Source organism: Neomonachus schauinslandi, chromosome 3 (genome assembly GCF_002201575.2).
Source record: "Neomonachus schauinslandi chromosome 3, ASM220157v2, whole genome shotgun sequence".
NCBI classification, from domain to species: domain Eukaryota; kingdom Metazoa; phylum Chordata; class Mammalia; order Carnivora; family Phocidae; genus Neomonachus; species Neomonachus schauinslandi.
In genome coordinates, this window is record NC_058405.1 from 126,704,560 (window position 1) to 126,725,923 (window position 21,364).

The 21,364-nt window shown below is 37.8% G+C and overlaps 1 protein-coding gene across 2 annotated transcripts in view; it reads right to left on the reverse strand.

The window, feature by feature from the left end:
* Positions 1 to 411: 411 nt before the first annotated feature.
* GRB14 (growth factor receptor bound protein 14) overlaps positions 412 to 21,364 on the reverse strand; it is a 113,364-nt gene continuing 92,411 nt past the window's right edge. For both annotated transcript variants that reach the window (XM_021702907.1, XM_021702908.1), the window contains 8 exons: positions 16,762 to 16,872; positions 16,474 to 16,569; positions 10,360 to 10,440; positions 5,134 to 5,250; positions 4,971 to 5,043; positions 4,736 to 4,823; positions 2,486 to 2,579; positions 412 to 1,007 (listed from right to left, as the gene is read on the reverse strand). In XM_021702907.1, coding sequence (XP_021558582.1) covers positions 861 to 1,007; positions 2,486 to 2,579; positions 4,736 to 4,823; positions 4,971 to 5,043; positions 5,134 to 5,250; positions 10,360 to 10,440; positions 16,474 to 16,569; positions 16,762 to 16,872 — 807 coding nt within the window. In that variant the 3' untranslated portion in view covers positions 412 to 860. The remainder of the gene's footprint in view (positions 1,008 to 2,485; positions 2,580 to 4,735; positions 4,824 to 4,970; positions 5,044 to 5,133; positions 5,251 to 10,359; positions 10,441 to 16,473; positions 16,570 to 16,761; positions 16,873 to 21,364) is intronic.

The window sequence follows — 21,364 nt, forward strand, 5'->3', positions numbered from 1 at the left end:
AGCTTTCTGAAAGTTACAATAGGGGGCAAATGCGAAATATTAAGGTGACAACTGTCATAGATTACAGGCCACAAGAAGCCATGTGCAAATTATATAAAGCCCTTCTATATCTTGATCATTTTCTTTGAAAAGATGGTTCCGGTTAATCTTTAAAAGAATGAAATAAAATGCAATCAATAATGTGCCACTAATAGGTAACAGTGTAAATATTAGAGTATAGTTAATAATTTAACAACCTAATAAAAGTCATCCTGAAAAAAACCCAACATATTTCAAAATAATTTTAAGCTGATACTTGGAAATATGATTTGATTTTAAGGTTACAATAAACTCAGAAAATATATAATTCAAAATACTTTTTGGTTTTATTAACAAGTTGTGGGTAGCTTTTTCAATTGAGAGCTTGAGATTTTATCATTCTTCTTAAGTTACAAAAAAAGTAGTGTAATTGAAATTCAGTCTGCAAATAATTCGTCCAGAACCGTCAAGTTTTTTTTCATATTTTGTGTTTGAGAATTCAAATGCTACTCTAGTAAATGAGGACAGAAAGATGTTTTATATGCATATTTGACGAAAATACTATAGTTATGTAAAATCACACAAGAACACACCAAATCATTTTTTCTGAGGTTTAATTTTAACTAATGAATTTTAGATGATGAATGTAATGTCAATCCAAATCTTTGCTTATCTGCAATGCACAAGCTATTTTTTGTAACTTGTAGGTGAAATAGATTCTTTTCACCATGGCAACGTTTTCTCCCTTGTTTATGGTCTTTCTTTTTCTTTTCTTTTCTTTCTTTTTTTTTTTGTAGTGAGTCCTTTTTCTTCAACAGTTTAATAAGTCACTTCTGGTTTGGCTAAAGAGCAATCCTAGCACAATAATGTTTCAACTTGCAAGGAAGAACGCCCTTATTGAGTTGATAGAACTCCACCAGCTGGATTAGATCTGTAAATCTCGTGTGGCCATCATCCAGGGTGTGGAACAGTTCACCATCGTCTTCCACCTATTGGAAGGAAAACAACAAACTGGTAAGAAGGACAAAAACCCACAAGGACAATCATTCTCTATCACATACCGTGTCTTCATACACTAAAATGGACAAGTGGATGAAACTAAAGATAGTGGGGAAAAAAAAAAAAAAACCTTATGATGTGTTCACTTTTTTTCTGTAACTTCACTTGTATACAGAAGAAATATCAGTTGACCCTAGGATCCACAGGGGGCTCTACTTTCTATACCTCAAATTCTCTCAACGTTCTGTAGTTAGAATAGTATGACTATTGTGAATCAACAGTGAGAAATCTGCACTATTCAGTGTAAAAGTAAACAAAAGATTTTAATGGTCCCACAGAAATTAATTTCCGTATCTGAATGTTGTCTATTTAACAGCCTCAATTAGTATATTAGAAACAAATATTCACATAACTTCTACCCGTAAATTGATTCTGAAGCAATCAAACATGTTAAGGGGATGACAGCTGCTGCTGCTTCTTTTTTTTTCTGGCAGTGAGGTCTTGTGACATTAAACAACTCATACTCACCCAGGGACATTATTTACATACTCAGTGAAGTTGGTAAGATACTTCATATGGACTTTGGATAATTCCAAAAAGAGGCCATTCAAAAGGAAACACTAGTAAGGTAGCAATCTTATGTAAAACTTCCCTGAAAGTAGACGGAATCTCTATGCCACACTACCTGGTTCTGATACACAGATCACATGCATACACACGTGCACACACACACACACACACAGAGCATCAGCAGAAGCAACAAAAATCCCAAAGCCAAGTTGTGCCACCCAGAAACAGAATTACAGAAATTTTTGAAAAGTGCTCAGAATAGTTTAAATGTTTTCCAGTTCTGCAGCACCTGGGTATCTATCCATAATGATTAAAAACAAAACTAAGAAAACAAAAAAACAGGGGCGCCTGGGTGGCTCAGTCGTTAAGCGTCTGCCTTCGGCTCAGGTCATGGTCCCAGGGTCCTGGGATCGAGCCCCGCATCGGGCTCCCTGCTCCGCGGGAAGCCTGCTTCTCCCTCTCCCACTCCCCCTGCTTGTGTTCCCTCTCTCGCTGTGTCTCTCTCTGTCAAATAAATAAAATCTTTAAAAAAAAAAAAGAAAACAAAAAAACATGTTTGAGATAAGAAAGGAGGAAGGGTTTGAAAATAATGGTTTTTAAAGAACCTCCAGTAGAATTCAGAAAGAATCTTTAGTGGCCTTTTAACAATAGGTGGCATGGGGTCTATACAATATTGGTAAATCATATTTCATGGAAAAAGGGAAATTTAATTTTTACAATTCCTGTATTTCTTATATTAATTCAGGCTCATAAAACCATTTCTGCCAAATTTAAGTCTAGTCAAAGCACAAGCTCCCCAGTTATATTTAATAAAAGATCCAAAGAAAACCAAAGTTTCCAAAAGCTTATGCATTAAGATCATCTCTAATATATGAATGTGAAATTACAAATTACTTACTGGTATAATTTGAAAATGCTTTATTTTTTGTCCATGACTCATTGACAGTACGAAAGTTTTGGGGTTACTCTGACTATCCCGTACCAAGAAAACTCTAAAGAGAGAGAAGGAATTTCAATATGTTTCTATATTTACTTATGTATTTGATAAAAATATAGCATGTAACAAATCCAGGAAATATATTTATAAATGTAGCCAAGAGTTTTCCTTTACTGTGTATTCAATGATGGGATTATCCAACGTGGTAAACAATATGGTATAACATAATCTTATACTAGAAAACTGTCATCAGTGCTAATTTCACTTTAATAGGATAAATACACAACCTGTTTGTCAGATTGTTCACTCACAATAAGCAATATAGTGCTGTGCTGACATCAATAATTAGTGTTATGTTCTTTTACCATTGGAGAATTGGGTATTCACATGCAACACGTGTGTGCAGAGAATGGGGCATTAGCATATTATTACTTTAACTTCTGGGTTATGTTAGTCCCTGAAAAGAGAAAATTATTTAGAACGAAATCATTTTAAACCCCTCTTCAACACTGATCTCCCTTTATTTTCCGACTCTGGTTCCTATGTTACATATACATCAGAAAGTGAGAAATGAATATATTCTAAAAAATCAATCCGGAATCATCTATTAAATGTTTGAGTACAATGCTTTAAGTAAAAGAAACACCCAAACAACATATATTTTAATCTTGAAGAATGCAGCAGAAAAGCCTCTATAATGTCAGTCTCGCAAAATCTAAGACATGGCCTAATGGCCTAAGAGAAAAACGCTGCCAGGCATCGATTCTTGTTTACTGGCAATACAGTGCAAAACCAGCTTCGTGTTAATTGTTGGCAAACAGATTGTGCAAACAATCCCCTCTGGTGACTCCAATACTAATCTCACTGTGCCTGGGCATGGAATTTGAGCCATCACAGATGTCGGATGAGATTATCCATTTCATTTGTACTGTGTGAGATTCCTACATTACATCACTGGGAGATGGGACAAAAGGGAGGTTCACTCATAAAGCAAGCTGTAATTCTTTCTCCATTCCCAAGCGGATCACCACTACCATCTAGTGGACTGCCTGGCATCATCACATCTTTCCAAAGGATTCTGCACCAAGCCCCACCCCAATTTTTTATTAAAAAATTAAAAAAATAAAGATATTATCCTTCTTTTTGCAATTATTTCATTCAACTTATAAAAACTAGGCTCTGAAAATAGGGAAATTATAATTCTCCAAAACATTTTAATGATTCTTCATGATTTATTTCTCTTCTTGGTCTCATCAGATTGTAATTCTGCTGATTGTTGAAATTTACATCTAAAGAGACTGTGCTCCACATAGAGAAGTATATTAAAATCTCTTATTTAGAGTCTAGTGAAATGCTGACTTGCTATTAATAATCGTCCATGTGAAGATGCATTTTTATCCAAATGTCAGTATTAAATCACCTTGAAATCTTGTCATCATCTTAAGCCAACCCTTGAAGATAAAAGACCCCATCACCACTTGTTTAAATTGATGCTGGTTTTATTTCTCATCCAAACCTCAATACAACCTCCTTGATTTGCAGTGCATTTGAAAAGGGAATTTAGCCAGTATTCCAGGAAGTATTTGAAATACCGAGTCATCTGAGAAAAAGAAAACTCTTCAGATTGTAAATATTTTGTAATACAATTTACATTTCTCTTGTATCTCCCGTGGTACCCCACTAAAAGATGACATGAGAAACACTCAAGAAGTACTCTTTTCATAGATTTACACTATTTCAAGCTGTGAAAATTTAGAGAAAATAGGAACGTAAACAGAGAGAAAAAAAATAAAACAAGCAGTCAAAATATAAAAGAAAGAGTGTTTTAACTGAATACACTCTGCATCAAACTTAAAACTATATAGAACATGTAAGATTATGTCATGACACAAACCTTACTCTGGAATCATATGTTGTTGACACCTCAAAACAAGTTCAGTTTTAACTGAGATACTAGTAGGCACAGAATGGGTAATATTAGTAATTATTAGTTAACAGCAGAGCATCCTATTCAGTTATCTGTTCGTTTATGCACCAGTACTAAGCACACACGATGTAACGGGTATTATATAGATATGGCTAGGATATGATGGTAACCTCTAGAACAAAGTCACTTCTGTTTTACGATAAGCTGAAGTAAAAACTATGTGTATTAAGTAATTACCGATTCTAAGAGAAATCAAAATCACGACCATTCAAAATCAAACTTACCCATCCACAAGTCCTTGCTGAATAATCAATCGCTGAGCTTCATCTCTAGAAATTTTGTGGTGAAACCATGGCTGGGACCGGTGGATGGCTGAAGAAATAAAATGGAGGAATACAGAGCTTTGTTTGAAATCCTCCCAATTCAATCACATATACTTTCTACCAGAGCTACCCAGTCACCTCACCCAAGTGCCCATCCATCCAGACATGCAGTCCCCGTGAATAGGCACAAACATACCCATGTTTGTGGCCGAGCTCTGGGAAGAGGCAGTTGGGCTACCATGGGTGGCCAGGCGTAAACATCCTTTTTTCTGTGCAAAGAAAGGGGAAACAAATTTCAACTTTTGGGGTGAGACAAACTCAAATCATAAATATTGTGAAGAATGTGAAGCTATTTGTACCCTCCAAGCGAGTCCTTCTTCAACAGCGACTGAAAGAGCTTCCGTGGGATTTTCTATAACTCTGCTTTTCTGTCCTGAGAAGTCCATTGCTACGAGAGAATTCTCTGATATACTTCTCTGGGGGGAAAAAAACACACATGTTTTTTACCATGAAAATATCTTTGAATGTTCTCTCTTAATGTTTTGCTGGCAATACATTTCCACTCTAGAATGTGATTCCAAAGGTGGCTGGCAGGAAATTTAAAAAGTCACAAGTGCATATTTAAGATAAAAAGGGTGCTATGAAATATTTTGGTTAAATAAGTTACACAATTATTTGTTAAGGTCACTGATTTAAGTGGTTGAGTAAAGAGATTAAAAGCTTTCAGAGTTAGCATGTCTTTCTCTTAAAAGAACCCTATCTCTTCATATTCTCTGGTAAAATGGGAAAACATCAATTTAGAAAGGAGTAACTCTCCCTGTGGCTAAAAGACCCACCACTTCTGAACTAATCTCTATTATGATTTGAGATTTACCCATTATCATTTAAATGTCAACCCTATCTACTGACAAAGCAGCTCTTTTATAAGATTCAAAATAGACAAAAGCTGTAACTTAGATTGACTTACATCACTTCTTGAGAAAGAAAGAGTACTCATATTTTATAATGGAACAAACTACAATATGTATTTTAAAACTGTATCACATCAATGTTCATCTTACTTAGAAAATAAAATTTAGCGGTGCCTGGCTGGCTCAGTCCGTTGAGCTCTGACTCTTGATTTTGGCTCAGGTCATGATCTCAGGGTCCTGGGATGGGGCCCCGTGATGGGCTCCACACTCAATGGGGAGTCTGCCCTGAGGATTCTCCCCCCTCCCCCAGCTCATGCCCATACACACGTGCAAGCATCCTCTCTCTCTCAAATAAATAAATACATCTTTAAAAGAAGAAAAGAAAATTTAGTGAAATAATGACTCTACTAATTCCATAATATTAAAATTTCTATGATTTACTTATATGAATATATTTTCATCTGGTGAGGATGCACATGGAAAACTGAAAGCTGCAAAAATAAATCTGACTGACAAAAAAAAGAACTGATATAGAAGGAAGACATCGCCAAGCAAACCTAATTTAAACAAATAATACAGTCTTCCTTTGGCATTACTTTTTGTCTTCATATTCTCTGAAGGGGAATATGTCCAAACCTGGACTTTAGTTTTACTTTTTGATTGTTTAGGGCTCTACTTTGCAACCATCTTTTTAAAAAGAGTGCCATTCCCAGTCATGCATCCTAAAAAAAAAAAGACAATTATCAAATCTCCAGTCAAGAGTCTCAGTCAGTTTGTAAGAAGTAACACTCCCCGGGCGCCTGGGTGGTTCAGTTGGTTAAGCGACTGCCTTCGGCTCAGGTCATGATCCTGGAGTCCCGGGATCGAGTCCCACATCAGGCTCCCTGCTCAACAGGGAGTCTGCTTCTCCCTCTGACCCTCCCCCCTCTCATGTGCTCTCTCTCATTCTTTCTCTCTCAAATAAATAAAAAATCTTAAAAAAAAAAAAAAAAAGAAGTAACACTCCCCCAAAGGAAAAAACATTCAAAACCAGCAATGGACAATGTTTAACACTTACTCCCCACTCATTAACAGAGGAGCGAAACCAAGAATGGAGTTCTAATGGTAAAGGAAGAGCTGGTGTGCCTCTGGAGATTCGTGGCTTAAGACCATTTCATATCTCTCCACATGGATTCAGACCTTCCTAGCTTGGTCTAAAAGACTAGTCAAATGTATGCTTAAAAGAACACCTCGTCCATGCAAAAAAATTGGGGGGCTCACTTATCACTGCATCATACATCCTATGTCATTAGCATTTGCTATCTCCTCTTTAAACCCTGCTGTAGTGGCCCACAGTCTTATTAGGGTTCATCTGTATTTCCAGAGATCCGGCAGGCAATCTTTCATTTGTTACAGGAGCCTTTGTAATAGACAGCTGCTCTTTCCAGAAAGATGCTGTCCTTGTAATCTCTCTCTACTGTCACACCTTCGTTTGCCCTTCTCCCCGCGTGATCTTCTGTGCGGGGCTGGAGACTAGTCAGAAACACTGCTGCTTTGCGGACACTAATGAAAAGCCTTCACCTGTCCAAACCACAGAGTAACTAATCTCAATCATAATGATAGCTTTGTCCTTATAAGAGCTCTACTTCACATGCCAAGATGGGCGTCGTAATCACAAGGTCCTGATAACATAAAAATACTGTTAGGAAAGAAAAATTAACATAACTGGTTGTTTTTGTTTGCCTACTATACAACAGGATAGAACGTAAAACGAGGTCCCATGTTCCATAATTACTTGACATTAGTAGGGAGTCTACAATACAAATAAATATTTTCATTTGCTACATTAACTACACCAGGGAAAACACAGGAATATAGCAAATGGCTCCTACTGAATAGCAGGTGGTGGATGAAAAATTAATAGTTTACCTTTGGTGGACAAAGAAATAGAAGTGAAGCGGAATCTGACTTGAACTCAAAAGGTCATTTTCAGCTCAATTTCTTTCACATAAGAAAGCAATGTTGATAACATTCAGAATCAGTGTATTTCTCAAATATTGGTCCCTTTTTCTAGCTCTTTCTTCTGGTGGAATGAACAGGGCAAGCCCTGGAAAAGGGTCCATGATTTTAATAACATCCCTCTTTTTTCAAGAAAGAAGGGGCCTGGGTGCACCCTGGATTCTCCAGGCCACACTCTGAGATCAGATCCAGTCACTCCTAGCGAGCTTTGGACACGAAATGTTTTTCAGGTAGTGTAGGTTGGTGGCGACGAGCAGCCAACACTCTCTGTCACCCCATTTGAAAGATGTAGATAAACCTGCAGCACGGTCCTTAGCAAGAGGGCACAGGAGTTCCTGATATCATTCTCTCTGCTTCATACAGTGTCAGAGGACATAAGAGATGTAATCAATCCCCGAACTTATGCAACTGTCCCCCTTGTTTCACACTGCAGGATACCAGTGACTAAACCAAGGTCACATGGGCAGCTTATGGTAAAAGCAGTGACAGATAGACTCTTTCCAGGTTCTTTTACGTACCACAGAGGGGGAGGTACAGGAAAGAAAGTGCAGTTTTCAACGTCTAGCTCAGGGTCAAGAGTGAGGAGTAATAAGGACTTGAGTAGACTAGTTTTCCCCATCCCCTCTCTCCAATAAGGGCCATACTAACACATGCTCCTTTGTGCTGAAAAGGACCACATATTTGGCTTCCTGAAATATCTGCTGATGATTCTCATTTCAAAGGCAGATAGGGGTGGCTATGATGTGCTGTATATAGTGGTGGAAGACATGTCTTTTTCTTACTTCCCTTCTCAAAATGTATCCCTGGAGAAATTAAGAATATTGTTCCTTTAAAAATATATCACTGAAGTATACTCAGTTTTCTAGGATTCTCACTGAAGACAGTGTCTGGAAGAAAACCAGCTGACGCAGGTGAGGAACACTGGCATCCATTATATAGGTCACTGGTTCTTCTGTGATAACCGAGAAAGGTGGGACTCTGTATAGACATCAAAGTAAACATAAATACCTCCCCAAATATCTCAGTTTCCTTCATGTAAGTTAAGAAGAGTGGCGATATAATTCTCCAGGGCCATTCTGTTTGATCTTGACAACTGCCATACAGGACAGCCAGGTCCTACTACACAGGCCCCCTACAAAATCCCTAAATTGCCAACCAGATTCACTCAAGAAGTGTCTTTCCCTATCCATGGTGCTGAACAAGCAAAGTCACACTAACCAAACTGCCATGTACATAGTGATCAACAATAGGGCCACTTTCAATGGAAAGTGGCAAGACTAATACCATGCTTATATGCTAACGACAGCAATGAGACTATACAGTACTTTGTTTATGACATTTTTTCCCTATGATTAAGAGGACACTAGGCAACTGCCTCCAAACGTATGGCTGCTATTAACATGCTCATCCTAATAACTTTAGACTCTAAAAGAAATTTAGAAGGATTTAGAAAAGGATTAAGATAATAAAATCCATTATTCTTTATATACATGTGGATTGAAAGATAAAGTTAAGCTGACAAATTATACAAATACTCACCTAAAGCCACTGCTTTTATAAAAATTCATTCCAGTCTTTAGTTTCTTATTTTAGGGCTTAAAAGTAATATGATACAAAGATGAAAAGTTACTCTTCCACAACCTAAAGCAACGTAACTCCAGAATTGGTGTTCTTTTTTCCCTATTAGTCTATCAGACTTTGTAATCAACATTATTTCATGCCTCATTCCTAGAACTGAGCATTTCATCTGCTACATTACATGTGGGGAAATGCGCCTTCCTTGGTCACAGCCATGAGGAGCATATTTTTAACCTAAGTGGAAATGCTGTGTGTTAGCTGATTTGTAACACAGGCACATACACCCAAATTCCTAATATACTCAGTATTAGAGAGCAAGAGCAAAAATAGCCAAACATAAACTTTTTAAGTGCAGAAATAAATTTCTTGTGTTAATGCACAATAAATTAAAATTAAATTCTAAAGAAGGGAAAAGATACGTCTGTGTGTATCTGCAAATAAACGTTCAAGTTGCAGTTAGTATAAATCTGAGAAGTGGTGTTAGATTTAATGTAATGCACAAGCTATATTTTGGCTTGCGGTTTTTGGGTTTCCTGAAGAGCAGTTTGCTTTTCAAGGACCTAGACCTTAAAAAATTTTATTGTTAGAAGCCCAGGATGCAAAAGAGCTCACCTGTGTATAGTGCAGCTTTTAGAATTCCAAACCACTGGCTTTGGTTTATACTAGGCTATGACAATTCCAGAATCAATATTAAAATAAACCCACAACCAAAATCAATAATTAAGGAAACATCTACAATCCCAAGGAAAACATTCTAAAAATTATATTAAAATTTAATCCTCAAATGTTGTAATGACACAGAATGATTCACATAACACTTTCAAATATTTAGATTTTCTTTAACATACGACATTATCTATTTTAAGCAAATACTTCATGATACTCTACTGCTGTGACTCGATCACATAGGCTGCAATCCTGTGAAATCCAAGAATAAATAATTCAGTAGCATTATGTTAGGATGGTGTCAAAGACTTACTTTAGTTGACCAGAAGGAAAGTACGTAAATGTACTGCAATGTACATTTATAATACAATATTATTGCAAATTGATATAATGTAAATATAAAATATACAGATTAATAAATATGGTCCTTACCATGGGTGAGACACTCTGAGAACTGCAGCCACTTCTACCTTGATAGGGATGCATGTAATTCTGGTACAGCTGCATGCCATACTGCAGAACAAATAAATAAAAACACACTCCCATCACTTTCACTACCCAGGTAACTCGGGGGAAAAAACTCAATACTCGAATTGGTTATATATCATAATATAAGAAACAAAAATTTTAAGCTTTCCTTAAAACAAATCGGTAAGGCAACCATAATTTTGAAAGGTAAGCTTTTTACTGCCTTACAATGATACATTTAAAAAGACTGTTTTTGGGGGCCCCTGGGTGGCTCAGTCGGTCGAGCGTCTACCTTCGGCTCAGGTCATGATCCAGGGGTCCTGGGATGGAGCCCCGCATCGGGCTCCCTGCTCGGCGGGGAGCCTGCTTTTCCCTCTGCCTGCCACCCTCCCTGCTTGGGCGCTCTCTCTGACAAATAAATAAATAAAATCTTAAATAAATAAAATAAAATAAAATAAAAAGACAGAGTTTTTTACTTGAAATCACACTTAAGGTCTAGCTTGCCAGTATAAAGATCTGTAACTGACATTCCTACTCATTATTCTTAGCACCAAAACCACTTGGAATGGTATATCACCTAGTGAAAAGAGAGCTCACTTGCGAAGGATGTCAGACTTTATGGAACAAGGAGTCTGAAAACCTTACACGCATCTTAAGCAAAACAGAGTAAAATTCACCATAATTCTTCAATGACTGATTGACGAATTATATCATCTCTTCGGCAAATCCATAAACTTGGCCCTACGTTAAAGATTGTTGACACTGCAGTATCCTCTACTAACAATACTCTTAGCGCATTGTTTAATTTTTGGTTTTAAATTCAGGGAAATCAAAATGGCAGGGATCTCACACAAAGGGTCACAAAATACAATGTAAACTGCAGTAGAAAAAAAGTGCAGCATCTTTATTTTCAGGAAGCAGCATCGCAAGACTCAGCTGCCAGGCTACTATTGGAAAGTGGGTCTGGACTGTATGTGGATTACTAGGTTTGAGAAAATTAAGAACGCTAACTGCCATGACCAAACTTATTTTGGAGGGCTCACCATCTGAAGCTATAAGGTACTCCCCTCAGATTTAATCCACTTTGTTTAAAAAACAAAAAACAAAAGAAAAAGAATACAAAGCAAAACCACAATGGGACAGAGAGGCCTTTACATTTCTTTTCTTTTTTCTGGCTACCCTCAACAATTCTATTTCACAGAGCCACAATGAACTTGGAAGCAGGTCCTATATAAAAGAGATTGAGGAGACACCATGGAATCCAATCTCACCCTTAGGATGAATTCCGTTTAAACATTCCAACAGAGCTGTTTCTCTCCTGAAGACTATTTCCTTAAAAGCAATTCCAGCAAAGTGGATCTATTTGGTAATTAGGCAGAAAAATCAGAGGGTGGCGTGGAGAGTCACTGTTTCCAAGATTTTGCTTTTAACATGACTACAAAAACCCACATTCATTTAAAATTCTCTCTATTGACTTCTTTATCCAATTATTTCCCAACTTATAAAAATTATTTTTTAATTTACAGTTTGATTGACATTAATGGGACCTAATGAAATTTACTTTAAATCAACCCTAAACCTACCATAACTATCAAAAGAAGGGAGAGGAGTTTAATTCCTAGTCAAGTTCATTTTGGAGACTATACAATAACCTCTAACCAATTCTTTCACAAGGCACATGCATGCTGTTTGGTCGCCTTTTATTTATCTGCAGTGAAAAGCCAGCTACCTACTGTTAAGCCTGTTTCCTTCCTAAATATGGTCCTTGATACCTGTAGTGTTAGGTAGTTGCTTCTGTGCTGTTGGTGGTCTTTAGGGGGCATTTAACTCTGGTGGAGGGGTAGGGCATGAATCACCTTAAAATGGCCCCGTCCTACAGAGGGGCAGACAAGGGACCAAATTACGGAACAAGCTAGCAGAGTTCCACTTGAAGGGAAGGGAAGAAGACAACACGTAACCAGGACACTGTACATGAGCAATTCTCAGATTTTCTATGAGTCTACATATAACTGTTATTTCTCCAAAGAGGACAGGAGGATCTTCCTCTGCTACTACATGAACAGTTCACATGTGTGTATGAACAAGAAAAGGAACTAAAAATAAAACAAGAGGCCAAATTCTTGGAGGAGGCAGGATCTAGGAAATAGCGTGTGAAGAAAATCCGGGGCCCTTTCAGTCCAGTCAACATAACAGACTCGTCTGTCCCTGCACCTCCCACTAAGCACAGTGATAAACTGATAATACAATAGACAACCAGAGTCAAAAATCCAAAGATACCTCTAACACCATGTGAGTCCAGTGCACCAGCCAGCGTGATGAAGCAGGTGCCCGGCTGACGACAAGCTGCCAGGGGAAACCCCCTGACTCCCTGATTAGAGTCCTTCAAATGTGTCTGTGCTAGCAAGCCCTGGCTTCCTGTATCTGGATATTTTAAAGGGTAAAGCAGATCATATCACTTTCCCATTTGAAAGTGTTTGGTGGCTTATCATTGCCTCCAGGGTAAAGGTTCTCCTTGATGCCTGCTTCCCTCTCTGCCTTACCTGGAAAAGATTTACCACAATTAAAAAAGGAAAAAAGAAAATACACACAGGGAAAATGGATGGGGTAGGTAGAATAATGGCCCCCAGAGATGTCCACATCCTAATTCCTGGAGCCTGGGAATATGTTAGGTTACCTGGCATAGAGGAATTAATGTGGCAGATACAATTAAGGGTGCTAATCCGCTGATATTGAAATTAGGTGATTATCTAGGTGGCTCCAATATAATCACAAGGGCCCTTAGTAAGTGGAAGGGGGAGGCAGAGAAGAGAAGGAAGTCGCAGCATGAAAAGGTCTTAGCTCGACATTGCTGGTTTTGAGGGTAGAGAAAGAGACCATGAGCCAAGGAATCTAGGCAGCCTGTAAAGTCTGGAAAGGGCATGAGAAATGGATTCTTCCCCAGAGTCCCCGGAAGGGACTGCAGGTCCTTGGACACCTTGCATTTAGGCCAATAAGTCCCATTTCAGACTTTCAGAATGACAACAGTGTAGGATAATAAATTTCTGTTGTTTTAGGTCACTAAAGTGGTAGTCATTTGTTACAGAAGCCATTGAAACTAATACAACAGACCATCTTTGAGTTGGACATTTGTGCCTTGAAAGAGGCTTCAAAAAGATCAAATGAAAAAAGAAAAAAGTGAGAAGGGGACAATCTTCCAGGCACAGCATTCTGGATATGGAAGGATCAAAAAAAAAGCTTTTAGTATATTTCACCAATTCTTGGACACATGCTTCTTTTCGAATTTAACATTCATAAAAATTTGCCTTAACCATAGCATCTTATATTCACTGTGGACCAAGTGACTTGTCACTGCCTGAAATGTTTGGTGAGATCAAGAAATCATTTGCATCAAACCTTGCAGAAGGGCTAGAAAGACAATTCCAGAGACCATGGCAGTGCACCTGTCTAAGTTCGGCCTCCCTGAAGCTCTTGACAGCACAGAGTGAGATAGTCTGTATGAAATATGGGCAGCCATGGATCTGAGATAAAAATGATTTGGGAAAGCTAGACTTAGAACATGAAGAAGTTTTAGAGATGCCTCTCATAATTTATTTCATATATGTGTGTGTGTGTGTGTGTGTATGTGTACACAAAATTGAGAAATGATGAAAATCTACACCTATAGACCTAAATAAATCTAAAGTAACTAAATGAAAATAAAAATCACAAGGGATATGAAAGCATCATATCATAATTTTATTGGCATATTTCTTTTCTTTCTACTTATACAAAAAATAATGGTATCCTAGTAAAATCAGTGGCATTAAAGGAAGTGTTCTTACCACCTGCTTTGGAGTTGGGTGTCTGACCTTGAGATCAAACTAGAAGGGAGGAAGCCTTGACTAACCAGGTTGGAAAGCATCTCCTTTACTAGCCTAGCCTGATTTCCAGAGTTCTGATGGAAGGAAAGAGAAAACCAGAGACCTCAAGGTATTTTCTGACTATAACTATGTCGGGTTTAAGTATTCCAAAACGTGTCAGCCTCTTCATCTGCAAAAGAAGAGGACTGGATGAGGTCACTGGTTCTTAGTCAGACAAACACCTGGAGTTCACTCACTAAATCGGGATCCCCAAGGATGGGGCTGGGGACACAGAACTTCAGAATACTCCTCAGGTGATTCCAAAGCACATCCTGAGTTAACTAGTTATTACTTCCTTGACTGGTTGGTTCCCAACACTCTCTAAAGTTCTTTTCTTTTTTCTTTTTTTACATTTTATGACAATGAGAGCAACACAGAAGCAATTACTTACCATGGGGGTTTCAAAGAATCAAGACTTCTAAGATTTGTTGAAACCAAAATCATGACAGTCATTTAACAGTAGACTATTTGAAAAACAAACCTGTTGTAAAAAGGTAACTACAATGGCTATCTGCTATAACAGCAAAAGGAAGCAAATTTCAGAGTTAATCCAAAAGCTTCCTTTAAGCCATCTAAAAATTTTTCTGCTGATACCACTTCACATCCACTGGGATAATTATTTTTTTAAAAAAGGAAAATAACAAGTGTTAGTAAGGATATGGAGAAATTGGAATTCTCCTACATTGCAGGTGGGAACATTAAACAGTTTAGCCACTGTGGAAAACATTTTGGCAATTCTTCAAAAGGTTAAACAGAATTACCATATGACCAGCAATTCTACTCCTAGGTATATACCCTCCAAATTGAAAACAGGTATCCAAATAAATACATGAACACATATGTTCATAGCAATACTACTCATAATAGTCAAAAGATGCAAACAACCCAAATGTCCATTAATGGATAAATAGTCTAACAGGTTGTATGTATGTATGTACGTATGTATGTATACACACACACACACACACACACACACACACACACACACACAATGGAATATTATTCAGCCATAAAAAAGGAACCAAGTAATAATATATGCTATAAGGTGGATGAACCACAAAACAATATGCTTTATAAAAGAAGTGAGACACAAAACGTCAGCTATTGTAGGATTCCATTTCTATGAAATGTCGAAATAGGGAAATCCTATACAGACAGACACAGATATGGATGGTTGTCAGGGGCTGGAAGTAACCGCTTAATGGGTATGCAGTTTTCTTTTGAGGTGATAAAAATGTTTTGGAGCTAAAAGCTAGCTAGAGGGGGTGGGTGCACCACATTCTGAATGAACTAAATGGCACTGTATTGTTCACATAGTTAAAATGAACACAGCTAATAATATGATCATATTAGCACAGCTGATTAAAATAGTTAATTCAGTTATTTTATGTTATGTGAATTTCACCTCAATTAAATAAATTAAAATAATAAAAACTAAAACGATCTTCCCAACCTGGTGTGACAACTAATAATTCTGATTCTGATTATTCTGCACTTCTTCAAAGGGAAATGGTTGATAATTTTTATAATTATGAAGTTGTGTTAAATTTACTAACATACAAGTTTTGCAATTAAATGTGTTTTCTGTACATTCTAGAAGAAAGCATTCTATGTCTCTCTTCCCCACATAACTTTTAGAACATTCTTACTCCTTTCAACATGCTCCCCAGTAAACTATGCTTACTTAAGTTGTAATTTCTACTTAACACAAAGGTTGATGTTTTAATAGTACATTACAGTAAAATTTGCATAATAATTTGAAGTAAACTAGAAAGCAATTTATACAACACTTAAATGAAATGTAAAACAACTGCACTAAGCATAGCTAGGTGCGCACATTTTAAAATACACGTCATGTTGGATTGATGGCAATATCTTAAAAATGTAGACTGAGTCAGGTATAGAAGTTTTAATGAGTTACACTAGCTATATATGTAATAACTCTTGAAAAAAATAAAATTCAGAGGATTTCTAAAAATGGAATACTTACTCTACATGCACAAGATAAATGCATTTAGGCTACTCCACTCTACTAATGTTTATCTTTCAGATTAAAAAAAAATACATACATTTGGATACATGGACTTATAGTGAGTCTTCGCATTTTGAAATACAGACATTTTCAAACTTTGATGGCACTCACAGCATTAATAGAAATTCACGCCTGCAGTGAGATTACCTTAAGCAATCTAATCGCGGTCACCCAGCACGTCCTACTCTGCTCTTCTTCTGCACAGAGCATTTTCAGGTCTCGGGGCCCTCCCGCTTTGTTAGGCTAGAAGGCCACAGCACATTGTTTATCGTTAATGCATATCTTGAAGGTAACACCTGTTGAAATAAAAGCCACTAAAATTCTCCTATATATAAGAGAAAGCTGTCTCTTTTTTAAAAGAAATTAAAAGAAACCCAAGCTTACCTAAAAGGCTGAGGCTTGCTTTATTCATCTATCAAAATATTAAGCCTGTACCTTAAAGCAGAATCCATAGTTAGTCGGTGCTCCGTGTTTTTTTTTGCCTGCCAGGGACACATAAATATCACTATTGCCAAATTCGCTGAAAAACTGCAAATGCCGGGGTTCCTTTAAAAAGATACAGATGTGAGTGTTGAAATGAATCCATACTTTTGCACAATCTCTTTTGTATTTCTATTATATTACACAATTTCTACCTTGGCAAAAAATTATTCCGAACAATGGCACAGAAACAAAAAGGGAAGAAAAATGAAGTTACTATATCCGTCAAGAACCAGGAGCTTGATACAATATTATTTGAAAAGTGGTTTGTTTATCATTTAACTGCCAATACATGCAAAAATTTTTATCTTCCTATTTTAAAATTTTTCTCTTTAACCACCGTTTCAGGAATCTCAGGGAGAGAAGGCAGCAAAGAATGGCTTTTGAAAATGTGTTCCTGGTCCAGGTTTCAAATAATGGTAGTTCAGCAAAGACAAGAAGGGTGGTTTGAGCTTCCACAGCAGTCAGAGAAGAAAAAGAAGAAAGAGACGAGGACTCCTGCTCTGTTTAACAAAGGACCCCCTCACATGTGGGCACCGCCTGGGACACCACAGCCGGCAATGAAATAGGCGGCATCACTACCTTCCGTACGAAAACAAGGAGGCCTGTACAGATGAGTTCCGGGAAACTACCTGGCAGTGGAATGTGTCTGGTTTTCAAGGTAAAGTGGAATCATGAACAGCTGTTTCTTCTCTGGGAGATCCATGAGATTTAAAGCTGGCCATGGGAAATCACTGGGTCATATTATTCTGTGATAGGTTAATAACTTGGAGAAGTGCTTAATTCTGGGGTTGGTTGTATAATCAAAACCGACCAAAATGCATTTGTTCTTTAGAACCTTGCTACTAGTAGTGTAGTCCCCGACCAGGAGCACAGACATCACCTGGGAGCTTATTAGAAATGCAAAAATCTGTGGCCCCACCACAGACCTACTGAATCAAAATCTGCATTTTAACAAGATCCCAGGTGATTCATAGCACTGAAAATTGAGAAGCAGTGCTCTAAAACAAAACAAAACCGAAAAGACAGAAAACCCAGAACATTCAGCAATTTGAGCAACCCATTCAAATCCAAATCCAAAAAAATTTCAGTCATTTACCAGCGGGCTATTCCATCCCTGATGATCGGAAGAGCGAGAGTTTCTGTGTATGTCACTGTCCTCTGTGTGTCACTGTTCTTAGGCATTTTGATCTAATGAATGACTACAGTTCCCATCTCCATGGGAGAATAAGGCAGAAAAGAAAACTGTTGAAAGAGACCCAGCCTAGGGCCCTTGGAACAAGGGAAGAGGAAGGAGAAAGGTACTCTTACTGTCATGGCCTTTAAAACTATTTTTGATAGAAACTGATTTGCTAGTAAAAATGTCTGATTCCTATGAAGAAAAGATAAAACCAGCCCTGTCCACTGACACTGTAGAAGTCAATGTAGCTGAGTCCTCTGGATGTAAGAAAAAAAGGCAGCTTGAGAAACTCTAGAAGGCATGATGAATCTCATCTCTTAACTGATTTTTGCTCCATTAGTGCAGACAGAGCAAGGCTTATGATACTGTAAGACTAAAAGCCTGGGCTGGCATGGTCAGCAAAGGCTGTGCATGCATGTGTGTATACAAGCGGAGAGTGGGAGAAAGGCGTACTTAGACGTTTCTCTGTAAATAAAAGTCAGAGCCACATCTCCAAGGCTTGTAGCAGTGGTTAACTAACTCCCATGCAGCCCACATCTTCAGAAAGTACAAAAAATCAAGACCTTCTCACAGAAAAAGGACAGGAAATGGTCTCTTTCCCAGGCAGAAATGTCATATCAGACATTAGATAACATGCATAATTTATATCAAGGTCATAATCCTTGAGGTTACCTAATACCTTGTATTTCTTTTTTTTTTTTTTTGAGGGGAAACTGAAAATCATTTTCATGTATAGACTGTGGAACATGAGCTCATTAGACACAGGCTAGAGAGAAGAATATTATGTAGTGAAGTATCGCTAAGTCAGACACTATGTTGAAAAGAGCTAAGATATGGACTGAGAATAGAAGTTTGATGCTTGTAATCTGCCTGGCCCAGGGGAAGACCATTGCAAGGATAAAAGCGTGGATCCAGTAGAAGGAATAAGGAGCTGCCTTTTGTATAATGGGTGGGCAGGGAAAGGAGGTGAAGGCTGAAGTAAACATATAATGGGCAGTTGATTTTAATGAGAAACGTGTTGAAGAAATAAGAATTTAGGAATTAAAGAAACATTATCATATCTTCCAGTGAAGGTTCACTGGAAAGAGTAGGATCAACATGATTACTGGATGTAGAAGCCACTTTTCTCTGATGTTAAACGTATAAAAGATATGTATGTATTTGTTTAAAAAACACCTTCATATGTAATTTTATACTTAGGAACACAGGGAAAAGAGCAATCTCACTAAAATTTAGACTAGAGAAAGTCTAAAACCTTAATTACAGAAACAGGTAATTATTTATCCTAACATTAGTCCTGACAGAAAAATCTGAAAACTAGTTTAAACGTTCAAGAAAAAATAGTTGAATACTACTAGTCAAATGATATACACTTAAAAAACAAAACATTTCTGTAAGGGAATGTGATAATAAATTAGTAGAGCCCTGTTCCATCACTTACACTTCAAGGAGACACACACATGTGACATGAACACATGTGAACAGCAATGAAGGAAAACTGTGTATGAGGGAAAGCTGAGGAAAGTTTGGAGGAGTCAACTGTCACTCCTTGTGGCTCCCTATCACCAGAATATCTGGTCGCCGTCATTACCTATTCTGGGCATTTCCATTTGGATGCTTCACCCTTAACACAATATATCTACAACTAAGATCATTATCCTACTTCTAAGATAATGTGATAGCAAATCTCCTATTCTGTTTACTGTATTAAATCATTGCCTATTTCTTATTTCTTTCTCTAGGAACATAAAATGCTTCCTCTCCTTTCACATCAATCAGTCAACAAAACTTGGCCAGTTGACATTTAATCTTCTCTCCATCCCTTTCTTCCCCCTCCACTGCTCATCCTAGGTTAAATCCCATCACCTCCACTCTGGATTACTGAAATGACCATCTAATTAGCATCTGTGCCTCTAGTCAATCTCTCTCTCTCTCTCTGTCCCCCCACTCCCTGCCTCATTGCCTTTTTTCTCTCTCTCCCTCTGCCCACCTGATTTTTTTAAGCTCCCTATGGCCATAGTAATCTTACAACTTGATCATCTCACTCTCTTGCTCAAAATATTTCACTGGCTTTCTAGAGTGAATTGAGTGACTGCCCCCCTCCCAAATATATCCCTGCCCCCATCCCAAGAAACTGTGAATACCACATGATTTGGAAAAAGGGTCTTTGCAGATGTAATTAAGTTGAGGATCTCAAGATGAGACCATCTCAGATTATCTGGGTGGGCCCTAAATCCAATGACAAGTGTCCTTTTAAGAGACAGAGAAAGAGAAGGCCATGTAAAGACAGAAAGCCTGGAGGGAGGTCGTCACAAGCAAAGGGGTGCCTGGAGCCACGACTAGCCAAGACAGAAAAGCCTACAGAAATTGAAAGGATCACATAATGAGAGGGAGCAATAAATAATGGATGAACATTTCCAGCATAAAAGAAAAAGAGAAATTTGCAGATTGAATGCATATGTTGAGAATCGAGTAAGATGTATCAGAATACATTTGAATGCACCTAGAAATATGGTCAGGGAAATTACTGAACACCAATGATTATCATAATATTTGAAAAACCTCCAGAGAAAAATGACAGATTACCCACAAAGAATTAACAATGTTGTTTGACAACAACAGATGCATGAAAACAGAATTAAAATAGCCACCCATGAAAACTCTCAAAAGTAGTTTTACTTGAAAGAGATCAATGCTTTGCATAAAACATCAGCACTTATAAAACACAGCGTAGTTGACACTGACTAGACCACACAGACACACAGACAACACGGTGCTGAGCACAGTGGGAATGACATGGGCGAGTGATGGTGTGTGGGAGCATCTGCACAAGTGTGTCTATGTGACTGTATGCACAAGTATATGCACTCCAGCACACAAATGAACGCATGCACCCACCCCTGGTCATAATATAACTAACTCCCTTTAAGGAATGTATAATCTAGCTAGGGAGATAAAACTACCACACACACAAAGGAATTAAAGAGCAATTACAGACTCAGCTGAGTGTTACTAACTGCATCAACAAAAACAGGAGTTCAGAAGTGGGCAAGATCAGCAGGATGACCTGGGGTGAAAAGAGGAGACCATGTGCCAGACCTCACAATCTGCAACCGAGGGTAAGGAAGAGGAGGTGAATTTGGAGTGGAGAAAAAATGAGCACAGTATGTGGTCCCGAAATAAGAGCGTCTAGATTCTATCACAGGATGTATGTTGAAATTAGTGGGGAACAAAGCTGAATAGTCAGTTTTTAAACAGATTATGGCAAATGTCTGGGATCTAAAATCAATGTACCAACTCTTGATATCCAGTAATATACTAATAAAAACAAAGTAAAACCCACTTTCACTTATAATTCATAACACATCATGGACATTT